The 12,664-nt window shown below is 36.7% G+C and overlaps 2 protein-coding genes across 2 annotated transcripts; both read right to left on the bottom strand.

The window, feature by feature from the left end:
- Positions 1–412: 412 nt before the first annotated feature.
- On the bottom strand, positions 413–2,259 carry LOC105159961 (protein PHYTOCHROME KINASE SUBSTRATE 1). The gene has a single exon (XM_011077196.3). It carries the CDS (start codon positions 2,035–2,037, stop codon positions 580–582), a length of 1,458 nt encoding a protein of 485 aa, XP_011075498.1. The 5' UTR covers positions 2,038–2,259; the 3' UTR covers positions 413–579.
- Positions 2,260–5,930: 3,671 nt separating this feature from the next.
- On the bottom strand, positions 5,931–11,376 carry LOC105159962 (S-adenosyl-L-methionine-dependent methyltransferases superfamily protein). Its single transcript, XM_011077197.3, has 7 exons — positions 11,054–11,376; positions 9,435–10,089; positions 9,095–9,305; positions 8,598–8,892; positions 8,027–8,410; positions 7,484–7,561; positions 5,931–6,548 (listed from the first exon to the last, which is right to left on the bottom strand). Exons 2-7 carry the CDS (start codon positions 10,080–10,082, stop codon positions 6,323–6,325), a joined length of 1,842 nt encoding a protein of 613 aa, XP_011075499.1. The 5' UTR covers positions 10,083–10,089; positions 11,054–11,376; the 3' UTR covers positions 5,931–6,322.
- Positions 11,377–12,664: the final 1,288 nt, after the last annotated feature.

A 12,664-nucleotide genomic window follows, 5' to 3' on the forward strand; every position in this document is an offset into this window, starting at 1 on the left:
TGCTGAGTTTTCACTATCAATCCCGAATTCTTGCTTAAAACTGAAAGCTATCTCCTCTTGACCCCATTGAATAATAGGCAAAAAGATTGAGATGTTTAACCTGCATTAGTTCTTAGTTAGGATTGTCAACTGTGCAATTCTTCGTACAAAAAGCTCATGGACATGTCGCTGGCATTAGTGTATATTATTAGATTTTATTAGGGCTATGCTCAGATTTTCTTTTTAGCTTCTGGTGTACCTTTCCTAACATTAGTTGGTTGTAAGAATTGTAAATTTCAGGTTCTGTACTCTTTGTTTGACGAGGCTGTAAAACTATAAGCAGATCAAGCCAACTTGGAAACTTGGCATAACACCAAAAACTGAAGTAAATAAACTAAATAGATACAACAAATTAGATCAGGATTTTAGGTAAAATAGTAAGTTCAAGCAGAAACAGAGAAGACTCTTTATAGTTCTGTCTTGATTTTAACCTATACTCAGTCATATGTAAAGGGTTCTCTTCATGAGCATCGATCTAGTGGATTTAGTAGTTCTTCTCACTCAAATAACTTGGTAAAAGATGACAACATGATACATTAACTAAGTATATAACAGATGTGTAGCACTTCCAGATCGTGATCGAGAGAGAAGGCGTTCATCAAATGATTGCTGCCTCCTTCGTGCATCAAAACTAGCCAGCTTATGCTCATTATGAAATCTTGTCGTCGTTGTGAAGGATACCGGCTCGAGGTTCCTCCTTGCATTGGAAAATCCTTGCTCACTTGCTCTATGTGCATCTCCAGCAACTCTAACTGCTTTGTGACTCTTACAACCTGACAGAATACTCGAACGCAGTTTTGGGATTTTAGAATTGAGGCCCACTTTATGTGGGGTTGAGATGGTGGAGGACAGTCTTAACTCTTCAGAATCCGACAGAACAGAGAAATCTGCAGCACTGGCAGTTACAACACTCCACTCTATGCTTGCCTCACTTGGTGCATAACAGGTTGTGGGAGTAAGGCAGCCTGACAGGCCATCTGATTCCTGCCTGGAAAGAAAAGGGTTGCCTTTTGAAAAGCTCTCGATCTCAAATAAGTCTGAACTTGCATCACTGTCACTGTCGTCATGCATTTCACTGGAAATTGAAGGAATCTTGATTTCTTGTGCAGCAATTGCATCCCAAGTAGCCATCACAGTTAATTTCTTCTCCAGGCTCAAGCTAGTCTGACTACTTTCCAGGATGGGGGAGCCAAACACTTCTAGCGATTTCCTCTTCGCGGTACTATCATCTTTCTCTTGTACTTGCATTTTTGCTGCTTGATTTCCAGTTTTAGAATTGAAAACTGGGAAGCTGAAATGATCCTCGGAGTTTAACCTCAGCTCCGTTCCATCAAATCGTACACAGCTGTGATCTGACTGTGATTTCCTAACAAAATAGTCACTTCTTTGATCTCCTTGCTTTGATTTGCCATTAACCAGCCCGGTGGTTTTGCTCTTGTTTTCACCATTATAATCATCAATGTCAACAGAATTCTTGTCAGCACAAGAACAGTTGCAGCCAATGCTGGCAAGCAAACTCTTCTTGTTTGCTTTTCTGGGCTGCTGGTTTCTTGGAACGGAATGCAATAATGCAATCCGGCTGTTCCAGCTCGATTCAGAACGAATACTTTGTGCTGCATTCGAGGGCCGCTCTTTGACTGCAAGTATTTCAAGGGGATCATGTCTCTTCTGCTGGTGGTGACTTACTAAACTCTTAGAACTAACTTTAGGACTATGATTTACTTGGCTTAACCCCTCGTTGAAATACTTCTCAGCGTTGAAGACATCAATTTCTGTCTCTTCTGCTTTAGTTTTTGCAAGGAAAGCGTGATCATGCGGGGTTGAGATGGAGGCACTGAGGCCCTGAGTGCCTGCACCTTCCAATTTAAGTACAAAGGTTTCTTCAGCTCCATCCAAGAACGAGGAAAACGAAGCATCCCGAAATCTTTTGCTGATTTCGGGAGGACCGGAAACACTCGTTTTGGATGCTGAAGTCAGTGTTATTACAGGAATGGACATTTTTGTGTCTGAATGGGGACAAGCTTAGCTCATACAAGAGAAGGCGAAGCAGAAAAAGACCATAACAGCTGATTGAGAATAATATTGAACTAATCAGCAAAAATCAGCAAAGAAACTGAAGAGAAAGCAAAAAATATTAGAAGAGTTCTGAATCAGCTGTAAGAAGAGAAGCTATATATATAGTAAGTATAGAAGTAGAATAGCCTGAATTTATGAGAGGTCTGAAAGCCAACTTGGCTTAGTGAGAATTTACATTCACTTCTACATATATAAGTAGCTGTAAGAGAACTGTGCAAATGACAAACTTATGTTTGGATTCGTTTTCGAAGTGTTTTGTTGTGTTTTATAGAGATAGAGAAAGAAAACAAAGATAATTATGTATGTATTAGATATAGTATGTATGTTTGGATTTGTTTTTGGAGATAATTTAAAATAAGTATTGTGTGTTTAATGTTGTGTTTTGGGAGACAAAAATTACAGTTCATTGTCAAATCACTGTCAAATCATGTACATTTTATATGTATTTATGTATATATGTGTGTCTATATATATGTATGTATTTATATAAAAACATTTAAAGCACGCAAATAAGGTGTTTTTGTATGATGACAAACATTGGGTATGTTTTGACTTATTCTAGAGATAACTTGAAAATGAAAACAAATATAGTGAAAGAGTTTTGGCTCATTAGAAATAATGACTTTTGTCTATATTGACTGTTTGCTTGTCATCATTCTTGTTTTTAACTAGAGAAACTGTTTCAGTTATTTTTGCCTGCTTTAAACTCTAAGTAGGTGCTGATGGGATTGGGCCTAACCATATGTAACCTTATTTCCTTCCCTGTGGTTTTCTGTCTTTCTGGAGATCAAATTATTGATCAAATAAGGCCATTGTCATTTGTCTGTTTCATCATCCCCCCACCCCCACCCCCTCCCCTACCTACAAGCTAAAGGGACCGAATTGACTTTTCACAGATTGACATTAAGAGTGAACTATTGGCTCTCTTCACACTTCACATGGCCAGACACCAGCACCATACAATCCCACTATGACCACTTTCTGCAATATTTGCATGTGACATGAGTAGGTTGTCCATTTTTAGACAAGAAAATAAAACCAGCTACAGAACCCTTTTTCTTGTAGAGTTGCATTTAAGGTCCATATCATATGATCACTTCTTTCTCGAGGAGAGTTTGGCAATCCCTCTTAGCACAGTCAGTACCAAGAATCATGTTGATCATGTTTCGAGGCCATATAACATGAGTTCGCAGTTACCGACTTGTCGGTGTTCCCAGCAGCTACAAGCTAGAACTAGAACTAGCCTCTCTCTCTCTCTCTCATTGTCTTGATGACTAATGGTGTTCAACTAACTCATTTTTGCTTATGTCAACACATTAACTGACAGAACAGTAATGCTAATAAAACTACCATAACTATGAGGCAGATTCTTGAGACCTTGGGAAAGTGAACACCAAATTTCACATTTTCTTACTACATTGAAAATAACAGATAAATGAGGTCAGGAAGGTGTCAAAAGTACCATGATGCATGTTTCATACTTTACTTGCACTAATTTCAAGCACAAGATAGAACTCAACTGCCCTGAAAATATCTATTATGTTTGCTTCTGCATTTTGGTACAGAACTCAGAAGAATATTGACAAGAGATTCAGAAACTCCGGCCAGTGCCACGGCATTACAACCATGCTTGCCTGAGTTATGGCACCTTTTCACCTGTTTGGTGCTCATGTGGTTGTGGATTAAATGGGAAGTTCAACGGGAGAATTACCCGGGAGAGTTTTTTTAGAGAGTATTGAGTTGTCAAATCATGAATAGTAAAGTTGGTTTAAAAAATAATATATAGAGTATTTATAATAGTGTTGAGAGTTTTATGTTGTAGTAAGAGGTAGGTGTTCATTGTGCGGCTTGTATACAAAAATAACTTTTATACCCTTATAAATAAATAAATATTACTAATATATACACGAGGAGCCAATAATACTGCAGCCCTCATCCCAATTGTCGGAAATTTTACTTGCAAACAAGAAATGTAATTTCAAGATTTAAAATTGTCTCTGGTTGGTGTGATGATTGATGAACCCACATTAACTAACTCAATTCCCCATCACATTTTCAAATCTTTAGCTCTTGTGGGTGGTTTGTGTCTTGATGCATATGTGCATTTTTGTTGCTGTAGTGAAACGAATTCTTGATGAGCAATACATTATTACATTGGCAGAAGAAGCAACATGGGGTACTACCAAACCTTTTTCTATGTTAGAATTTATTCATCATACTGTCGGCAGACACTTTTTCACCATTGATTGGACAAATGCTTCGTACGTAGCTTCTTCAATTTCTTCAAAAACCCTATACACTATTTTCACTAGGAAACTCTATTCATGATGTAATTTATATTCTACATTGTCAACAATTCTTGTCAAGTCTAATTTGGCTTGGTAGAATCAATTGCGTAATGTATTTTATTTGAGGGTGTTTGGATGAACTAATAAATTATTTGAAACGCCTTATAAGATATTTTAAAGTGTTCGGAAATTTTTTTAGGTAAAAAGGTTACAAGCTCTAAAAATAAGACGTTATTAACTTATAAATTCTTTAAAGAAAAGTAATTCTAAGACTTTAACAAATTCATTTAAATTAAAAACAAATTTTTGTTAACATCTTATAAGCTGCATTATCTTGTTTTACCCATATACGTCATGAATTTATTTTTAAATAAGATCTAACATCTTATGAGCTATAGAAATATTTTATAAAATGTATGAGCTTATAAAATTTTGTGAATAAATTTCGCCAAACACCCTCTTAGTTGGATCGAACCAATTGTATGGTAAGTAATTTAGTTCAAGTTTGATCAAATCTGATTCCAACTAAAATTTCTCCAATAATATCGAAAATTTCTTGAGAAGGACCGATTATTATGATGTTGGAATGCGAATTATTCTAATCTTTAGCAAAGATTTTCACACCAATAATGTCACATCAATAATATAATTTATGGATAAGTCAAATGAGCTACCTGATTTGACATAATTATAATTATCTTTTCGTCGTTTGAAAAGTTATTAATACTCCTAAATATTATCTATTTTGACCTCATTGTATTCTTCTTTTTTTTAAATAAAGAATTGTGAAAAATTATAAAAAAATCAACTTATTCCATAAAAGAAGTTTCGTAAATTTTTCAAAACAAAATATAAAATTATAATTTAAATTACTAGTCAGTTCACCACAAAAACAAATAAAAATCTCTAATAGAGGCTAATGAATGAAGCTAATTATTGAACGACTGTTATAATAAAAAGTATTGATAATTTTTCAAACAACAAAAAAATACTCATAATCATACAAAATTTCAAAAAGCTCGTCGTAATTTATCCTATCTCATGTTGTACATATGTATCATTTTCTAGTGTTTTAAAACCCATTGTGGGTAATGTTTGGCATAGGGTAACATTTATGACCAATAAGGACGACAAGGCATTGTACCCTAAACTACAAAACATAGCAAGGCCATATTGTAAACATTGATCCATATTTTCAGATGTCTTTGATCAGACACATTTGTCAACCTACACTTACCTCCAACTACAGATCACATGATACCATAAAAGAGACTTCCTGATCTGATTGAGGAAGCATTCGAAATATTCACCACCACAAATTTTAGCCTGATTTGAGTTCCCAACAATCCAAGTAACTTACATCACAATTAATGCATAAGAGAGCCATCAATCACATAACAAGAACAGTAATATTGATTATTTGATTAATTGGATCTGACTAAACCTAGTTGAAACAAGAAACTGTCTATTGACCTCAATCCAAGTCTTGGAGATATAAACACTACTCACCATTAAAACCCGAACGAATAGATGAATGCGTGAATAGATATATGCTTAGAAATGAGGCTTCAACACTTTGAAAAATAGATCTAGAAGAATAACAAAATGCACGAGTGATCGTCTAAAAGGTCGTACTGCTCCTCTTCGTATTGTAAGGGAGATGGAGTTCAAGCTTTTCCAGTGGGATCAAGAAACAGAATTAGTGTTACAAGTAGAGTACAATATATAACTTACTCAAGACTTCCTGGTTAATACGTGCAATCCAGCCCAACCACAACCCCTCTTCTGTGGCAAAATTATCTCCCGGCAAGACCCTCTCATGGTGAAAGACTGAGCCATTTGTTACTCATAAATAAATGAAAGAATTGCCACTTGAAATCATGCCAACGGGCAAATCAAGAATCTGTATGCGTTGGATTTCACTGCGCAGAAGTGGAGTTGCCGACCCAGTATTGTTTAACTGCAACTAGGATTTTCTCGGGGACCAGGGGGCCGTCCTCATGATCCATCATTTTAAAATCGTATCTCATACCACCAATCATCTTCTTCACCTTGACAAGTACATCAACTTCATCCCTTAACATAATTGCACCTTCTGGCCGCAGAATCCGATCCATCTCTAGTAAAATGTCTTCGAGGTCACACCTGTATTCATTTGTTCGAATAAATTGTAAGTTCCTGGATGACTCCTCCAATCCAAGTTACACATAATGCCAAGTGCAGAAAAACAGGACCAAAATTGACCCGAGTCTTTTACCAAGGACAATATAATTTCCTAAAGCTATGAGAATAGGATTTTAGAGAAGAAAACCATCTCCGTATCTTAATAAAGGAATTCTGTACTGGGGGTAACACAGCCCTCATACAGCTGCAGTATTTTCTATATTTGGTGGGATTTATCATGCTGTTAAGCAACCTAAAACATGCAAATCAAGATTCAATTTTTATTTAAACTTGAAATACAATTCACCCATATTAACTAGGTGCTAGAGCAGTTATAGAGTTTTATAATCTAAAATTCATGTAGCACAGAGAATGTTATACTTTTTGACCGCACAGAATACAAACAAAACACAGCTGTATGACCACAAGTCCCTAACCATTACAGTTCCGGCAGCTTGATTAATTCATGATACATGTTGCAAAATTCTGTCTCTTTTGGATATCTATTCCATATTCCAATTCTCAGTACTTTTGGAATCGCTATTTCAGGAAAATATTTGTCACACTTTGAGGGATCCACACATGATATACAGAGAGGGGGGGGGGGGATAGAGAAACAAACAAAAGAAGAAGAGTTTGAGGATGTACAGCATCCCACTCGAAGGCCCATCCTTCACCTCACCAAGAAAAGATATAAGTGTAACTTTTAGGCGAGAGAAACTGAGAACCATCATTACATCCTTAGTATCTTGTATTTCTTAAATTCCCTAAAACTAAAGTTGGGAAATTTCTCATTTAGAAGAGCCATTTCCTTGTATGCTACAGCTAAGTCCATCTCCAAATCCTTACTTATCATTGCCTAAAACAGAAGGTTGTTTCAAGGCATGAATATAAAAGATCAAGAACTGTATGCTTACTTGTCCTTGTACAAGCTAAAAACACGATAAGCATGAATCAGGTCATATGTCCTTGGATATGTGGAGAAGGCTTCACACCTGAACAAGCAAATTACAATAAGTACAGAGTAATAGAGAAAATAAGATTTTGTAACCAAGAAAAATAAATTTGAGCAGACATGGGCCTTAGTGAAGCTTGCACTTTTAGTCATCATTGACATAAGTAAAGTACAGGGAGGATATATGGAAAATGCATAGCCTACTTGCAACTTGATCCAGCACAGTTCAAGACATGATCTTGATGGCAAGTTTGATCATCTTACTGCCCACATTGTAATGTTAGCAAAATGAGTTTTTGCTTGGCTTATGGTATGAAGCATTTAGTGTTATCATAAATTTCCAGAGGACATGCAACTAGATCATGTTTGCCCCCAAAGCGAGCTCAATCCTTTCTTTGGTGGGCCTGGGTGCATGCCTAAAGCCTAAGCCTAGCTACATGAATTTCAAGTAAAAACAGCACAATTGCTTAGAAGACACTAAATACAGTGACAAAAGAATGCATACCAGTCATGATATATGCCAATCAGTCCTCGTTCATAAATAACACCAAGGGTATTTTTCTCGGCAATAGTGGGTACAACATTCATAACCCACAATTTCGGAGACTGAAGTGCAGCTGCAAAGCCTCCAAATCCAGCATTCATATCCATAATGTTGCGGTACCTTCCAGAGTCAATAATCTTGTTAATCTTTCTATAGGCATTTACATGTTTCTTCCATTGCTTATTGTCCTTCTGGTATGCCTCAACAGAAACTCCAGGAACCAAGCCACTAGCAATTCTTGGGGGAACTGCATAAAGTCTCTCCGGGAATGGTTTAAGATACCCACCAGCAACTCCACTGTTAGCATTGTCATATGGAGTAATGCATGGCTCCATTTTCTGGTACCTGATAAAATAGATAAACACCGGAACAATTTAGATTTGCATTATCACCACCGAAAGTCTGCAACTTTCAGCCACATGTAAAGAAGTACATATGCCTCAGTAAATAATTGCGCATAAGCACCCCACAAATGGAAAAACAATGCAACTACTAGATTTTTACTATGTGCTCAAATAATAATTATTCATACCAGACATCATCAGCATAATCAGGTTTACATAATGTCACTCCAGAATTTTCTTGTTTGGCACGACAAGAAGCAGAATCCATTGTCTTCTGCCATACAGCAATTTCTCCTTGCTCAGACTTCTTTTCCCAGCAAAGAAGTTTAGCAACATCTTCTATCTGTCTTTGTTCTTCCTGAAGTTCTTCCTTTGGGCGTTGCCATGCCTTGAAGTTAGTCTTCCAATTAATGGGAGGGCCTGAAAGCACCCAGTAGCCACCAGGTCTAAGCACACGATCAACCTCCTTCATGTATAGTCCATCTGCAAAGAAAAGGTAACAAATTATGATATTTTCATCAGCTCAATTGCTCGAAGATGTTAACGAGCGCTCCTTTTCACAAGAAAGTGGTCAAATTGTATAACATTCTGGAATGATCAAGCCTCTAATAAAGAAAACAACTTCAGCTCTGTTTTTCTATTTTCATTGTAAAGGGAAACATGCAAGAAAAATTTTGATTCTTACCATTCATCCCCCAAGGTATAAGACAACGAGAACAATGAGCCATGTCAAACGCTCTTGATGGATATGGCATTTTTACTGATCCAAGAACACCAATTACAGCCGGTACACCCCTTTCAAGAGCAAATTGTACCTGGGCTTCATGTGAATCTCTTGGTGCAAATGACATTGCTATAACATTTCTTTTCCACAAATATGCACCCCAACTAGCAACCTGAACAAGAACATAAAAGTGAAAAGTAAATCACACAGTTACGCAGACTGGCAAAGAGACATCTTAATCAGAAGAAGCACAAGGATAAATGCACAAGTCACTAGAGAAACTTCCAGGCAATGAGCATACCCCACAACCAGTGTCCAATGCTGTCCTAACAGTCCCATTTGCAATTGGTATAACTGACGCAAGCTGGTCAATGTACTTATCAGCCCCCTGAGGAAATTGTGTTCCTCCACCAGGGAACCTGAACACATTGCCTTCGTACTGGATCCAGTTTTGGATAGCCTTTTCTACTGTCAAGCTTTTATATGGAGCATTGGCATAGGGGACATAATCACGGCTCTTTGGCCATGGAAACGGGGTTACATATCCTTTAGGAGCTGGAATAAGGCAATGCAGCTTCTCTTCTTCAGGAGGGCAATGTCTCTCACGGTAGATCATATTTTCCCTAGGGAAAGTCATTGCACGTCCTTGATCTTGGCAGGGTGTGTAATCAGTGTACTTAGGATCGCACGGCTTATACACAGTCACTTTTGAATCAGAATCGTCAATTATCCCAGCCTCACCAGCATGATGCGTTTCAAAATTGAGGTTTGGAAGGATGTTGCAGTCAGCTCCGCTCTTGGTCATCTCCAAAGCTATACTGTCCCCCTTTCCAAACCCACTTCTCTGCCATGCTCCTAGTAGGTAGAAGAAACAGCACAGACCAGCTACTATGAAAATGGACACAGAACTCCTGGTCCTACTGTCCCCTGAATTATACTTGTTCGCCATCACAGGCCTGAAACATTTATTACTAAAATTTAGAAGAGACAGTGGAAAGAATAGCCTGAATTACCAGTCGTCTGTTTGAATTATTGAGTGCATATTCCTATATTAACAACAAAAGTTCACAACAGCATAATCATGCACGCTATGAGATGATCCAGATCGCATCAGATTTGACCAGGATGGGAGGACTAGTTAGAGGTCAAAGTCCAGGCTCAAGAAACTCATGTTAATTTCAGTTTAATTTCCTTTGTAATCTGGAAGCTACAGAAAGAAGCAGCCAATGAATAATATATAAAAATAAAAAATATGAAATCTTCTTGTAGAAAATTTCTTATGTTCTTGCATCACCACAGCAGCTAGTGGTGAATGTTATACCAAGGCACATAACTTGGATCCACAGACCAAAATCTGCCTTCATATCGACCAAAGGAAATTAAGCAGATCCAGATGTTTAAGTCGTAAAAGACTCAACTTTTTTGCTTCAACTTCAACCAACATTATAATTTCAGTAAAAACATCAGAAGGAAATCTATATAATAATCCAAGATTAAAATTTAGATCAAACATCAAAACACTAAAGATCGTTCAAAAATAGGTGAAAACTTCAGAATGACTCCATCTACACCAGATTCCAATTAATAACTTCTCAAATCAAGCATACATCTGCTTTAAAGATAAGGAAACATTAAATAATTCAATCAAACTCCTATGAGAAACAAACATATGACGCTCAAACAGCACTAGAAGTAGCTACCTATTATGGGTCAGCAAAATTACGTTCCTTAATAATTATTCAACCCGATCTTAAACCATTCTCCGACCCAGAAAACAAAACCCACGAAAAAGAAACACCACATCTCGTTGCAGCAACAAAAAAATAAGCCATCACCAGAAGACGCTAATTGCAAAACAAACACAGAAACCATCGTTAATTCGAGTTCATAAATTACGGCAAGAAGCATTAAATCTCATACCAATCGCATCAGTTGATGCGAATCCTGATTCGACAATGCTGAAAGCTCGTATCTTTATCTTCCCTCAAGGAAAACGCTGAAAACAGATCCGATTAACAGCGACTAAAATCCCTAATTTTGACCTCCAGAAAGAAAAAAAAAGAACAAAAAATTCTCCCTCAAATGATTTGATATAGATGCTCAACAACGCTTGTGTTTGTATATATAGATCAAGCATGCACGTTCTTGTCACTCTTTTCTCTCTCTCCCTCTCGCTCTGTCCCCCTCCCTCTTTCTCTCTCTTTCTCTCTCTTTCTCTCTCACACACACACATGTGTCGTACGACAAATAAATCTTGGTTCTTTTTTAGTCTCTGTCATTTAATGCGCTAACAATGGAAAGCAAATTTTCATGTTGGCCCCATTCTTTGTGTTAATTGCAGAAAGTGCATCATTATTTTTAAATGACACATTTGCCCTCCACCAAATTCATTTTTTACATTTAATTCTTATAAATGTGCTCATGGTACAATCAACTATATTCTTACAACTATCATTGAGTAGGTCCAAATAAATTACATCTAGATTTATGATTGTTTCCATCACACCCAACCATCTCTCGACCTCTCGATGACAGTGGGACTGTACAAAGTATTATCAGGGCCATACTTTCATACGTATATTTAATAAAGTGATATCCGTTTATAAGTTTAAAATTAATTATATTTAGATATCGATTTTGAATGATGACACGTGCAAATTTTAGTGAAAGAAGAAGTTAAACTTTCATCCCACGTAACTTAGATAAAAATCTTATCGAATCTTATCCTAAGATTCTTGAATATAGTTATATAGTATAATATTTCTTTTTTTTAATAATATTTTCTTCACGGCGTAAAATTAAATATTTAGTTTAAATAATTTTAATCTTGAAAATAATTGAAAATTCTAAATCATCGTCCCGACAGATGGGGTCGATATAGTAAATAAGAAAGGGGCAGAATGATAAAAATCAAGAATTGAGGGGGTGAAAATGAGAATGAGTAAATGTTGAAATCCTACCCGCCTTGTGTTTTTTCTCTATTCCCGGGGAAGCAATGGTGGGGATGCAAAAAGCTTTAGGACGTATCGGCGTTCGCTATAGTACACGGGGTGCGCAACGCGCCCCCACGCTGGGGCCCAACCAAACGTGAATAAAGCTTTTCATTTCAGGGAGGTAGCGCGCATTCATGTGGATCTAGTATGGGCAGGTTCACTGTAGTCTGATCACTGGTATGGTGAAAAGTCAGCACATTTCGTGGCTCTGATCGTAGAAAGTTTAAAATTAATCTTTTTTTTTCTTTTTTTTTTCCCTGTCAGTATGATTTAAATAATATTAATTATCACATTCAGATTTTGACTTTTAAAACATGCAAATAAAAGTATAAACTCATATATATCAATGGAATTTAATCTTAAATCTTTTTATCATACACTCTTAATTTTACGTTTTAAAAAACAAGAGGTCCCGATTAACTCACAAAGCTGATATTTCATAATAATATGTCCTCTAGGTCATGGGTTCAAGTCCCACCAATGTATGAAATTGATCTACTTTAATAAAAACTGTTGTCTTTATTAATCTATTGTAATA

This window comes from Sesamum indicum, linkage group LG4 (genome assembly GCF_026168435.1).
Source record: "Sesamum indicum cultivar Baizhima isolate 11 linkage group LG4, ASM2616843v1, whole genome shotgun sequence".
Taxonomy (NCBI): domain Eukaryota; kingdom Viridiplantae; phylum Streptophyta; class Magnoliopsida; order Lamiales; family Pedaliaceae; genus Sesamum; species Sesamum indicum.

Bases quoted from the DNA above. Each gene is read 5' to 3' on its own strand.
- LOC105159961 (XM_011077196.3), bottom strand. From the start codon at position 2,037: ATGTCCATTCCTGTAATAACACTGACTTCAGCATCCAAAACGAGTGTT.
- LOC105159962 (XM_011077197.3), bottom strand. From the start codon at position 10,082: ATGGCGAACAAGTATAATTCAGGGGACAGTAGGACCAGGAGTTCTGTG. The intron at 9,306-9,434 runs GTATGCTCATTG...GTTCTTGTTCAG, and splicing joins CATTGGACACTGGTTGTGGG to GTTGCTAGTTGGGGTGCATA. The intron at 8,411-8,597 runs GTATGAATAATT...CTATTTTATCAG, and splicing joins GATTATGCTGATGATGTCTG to GTACCAGAAAATGGAGCCAT.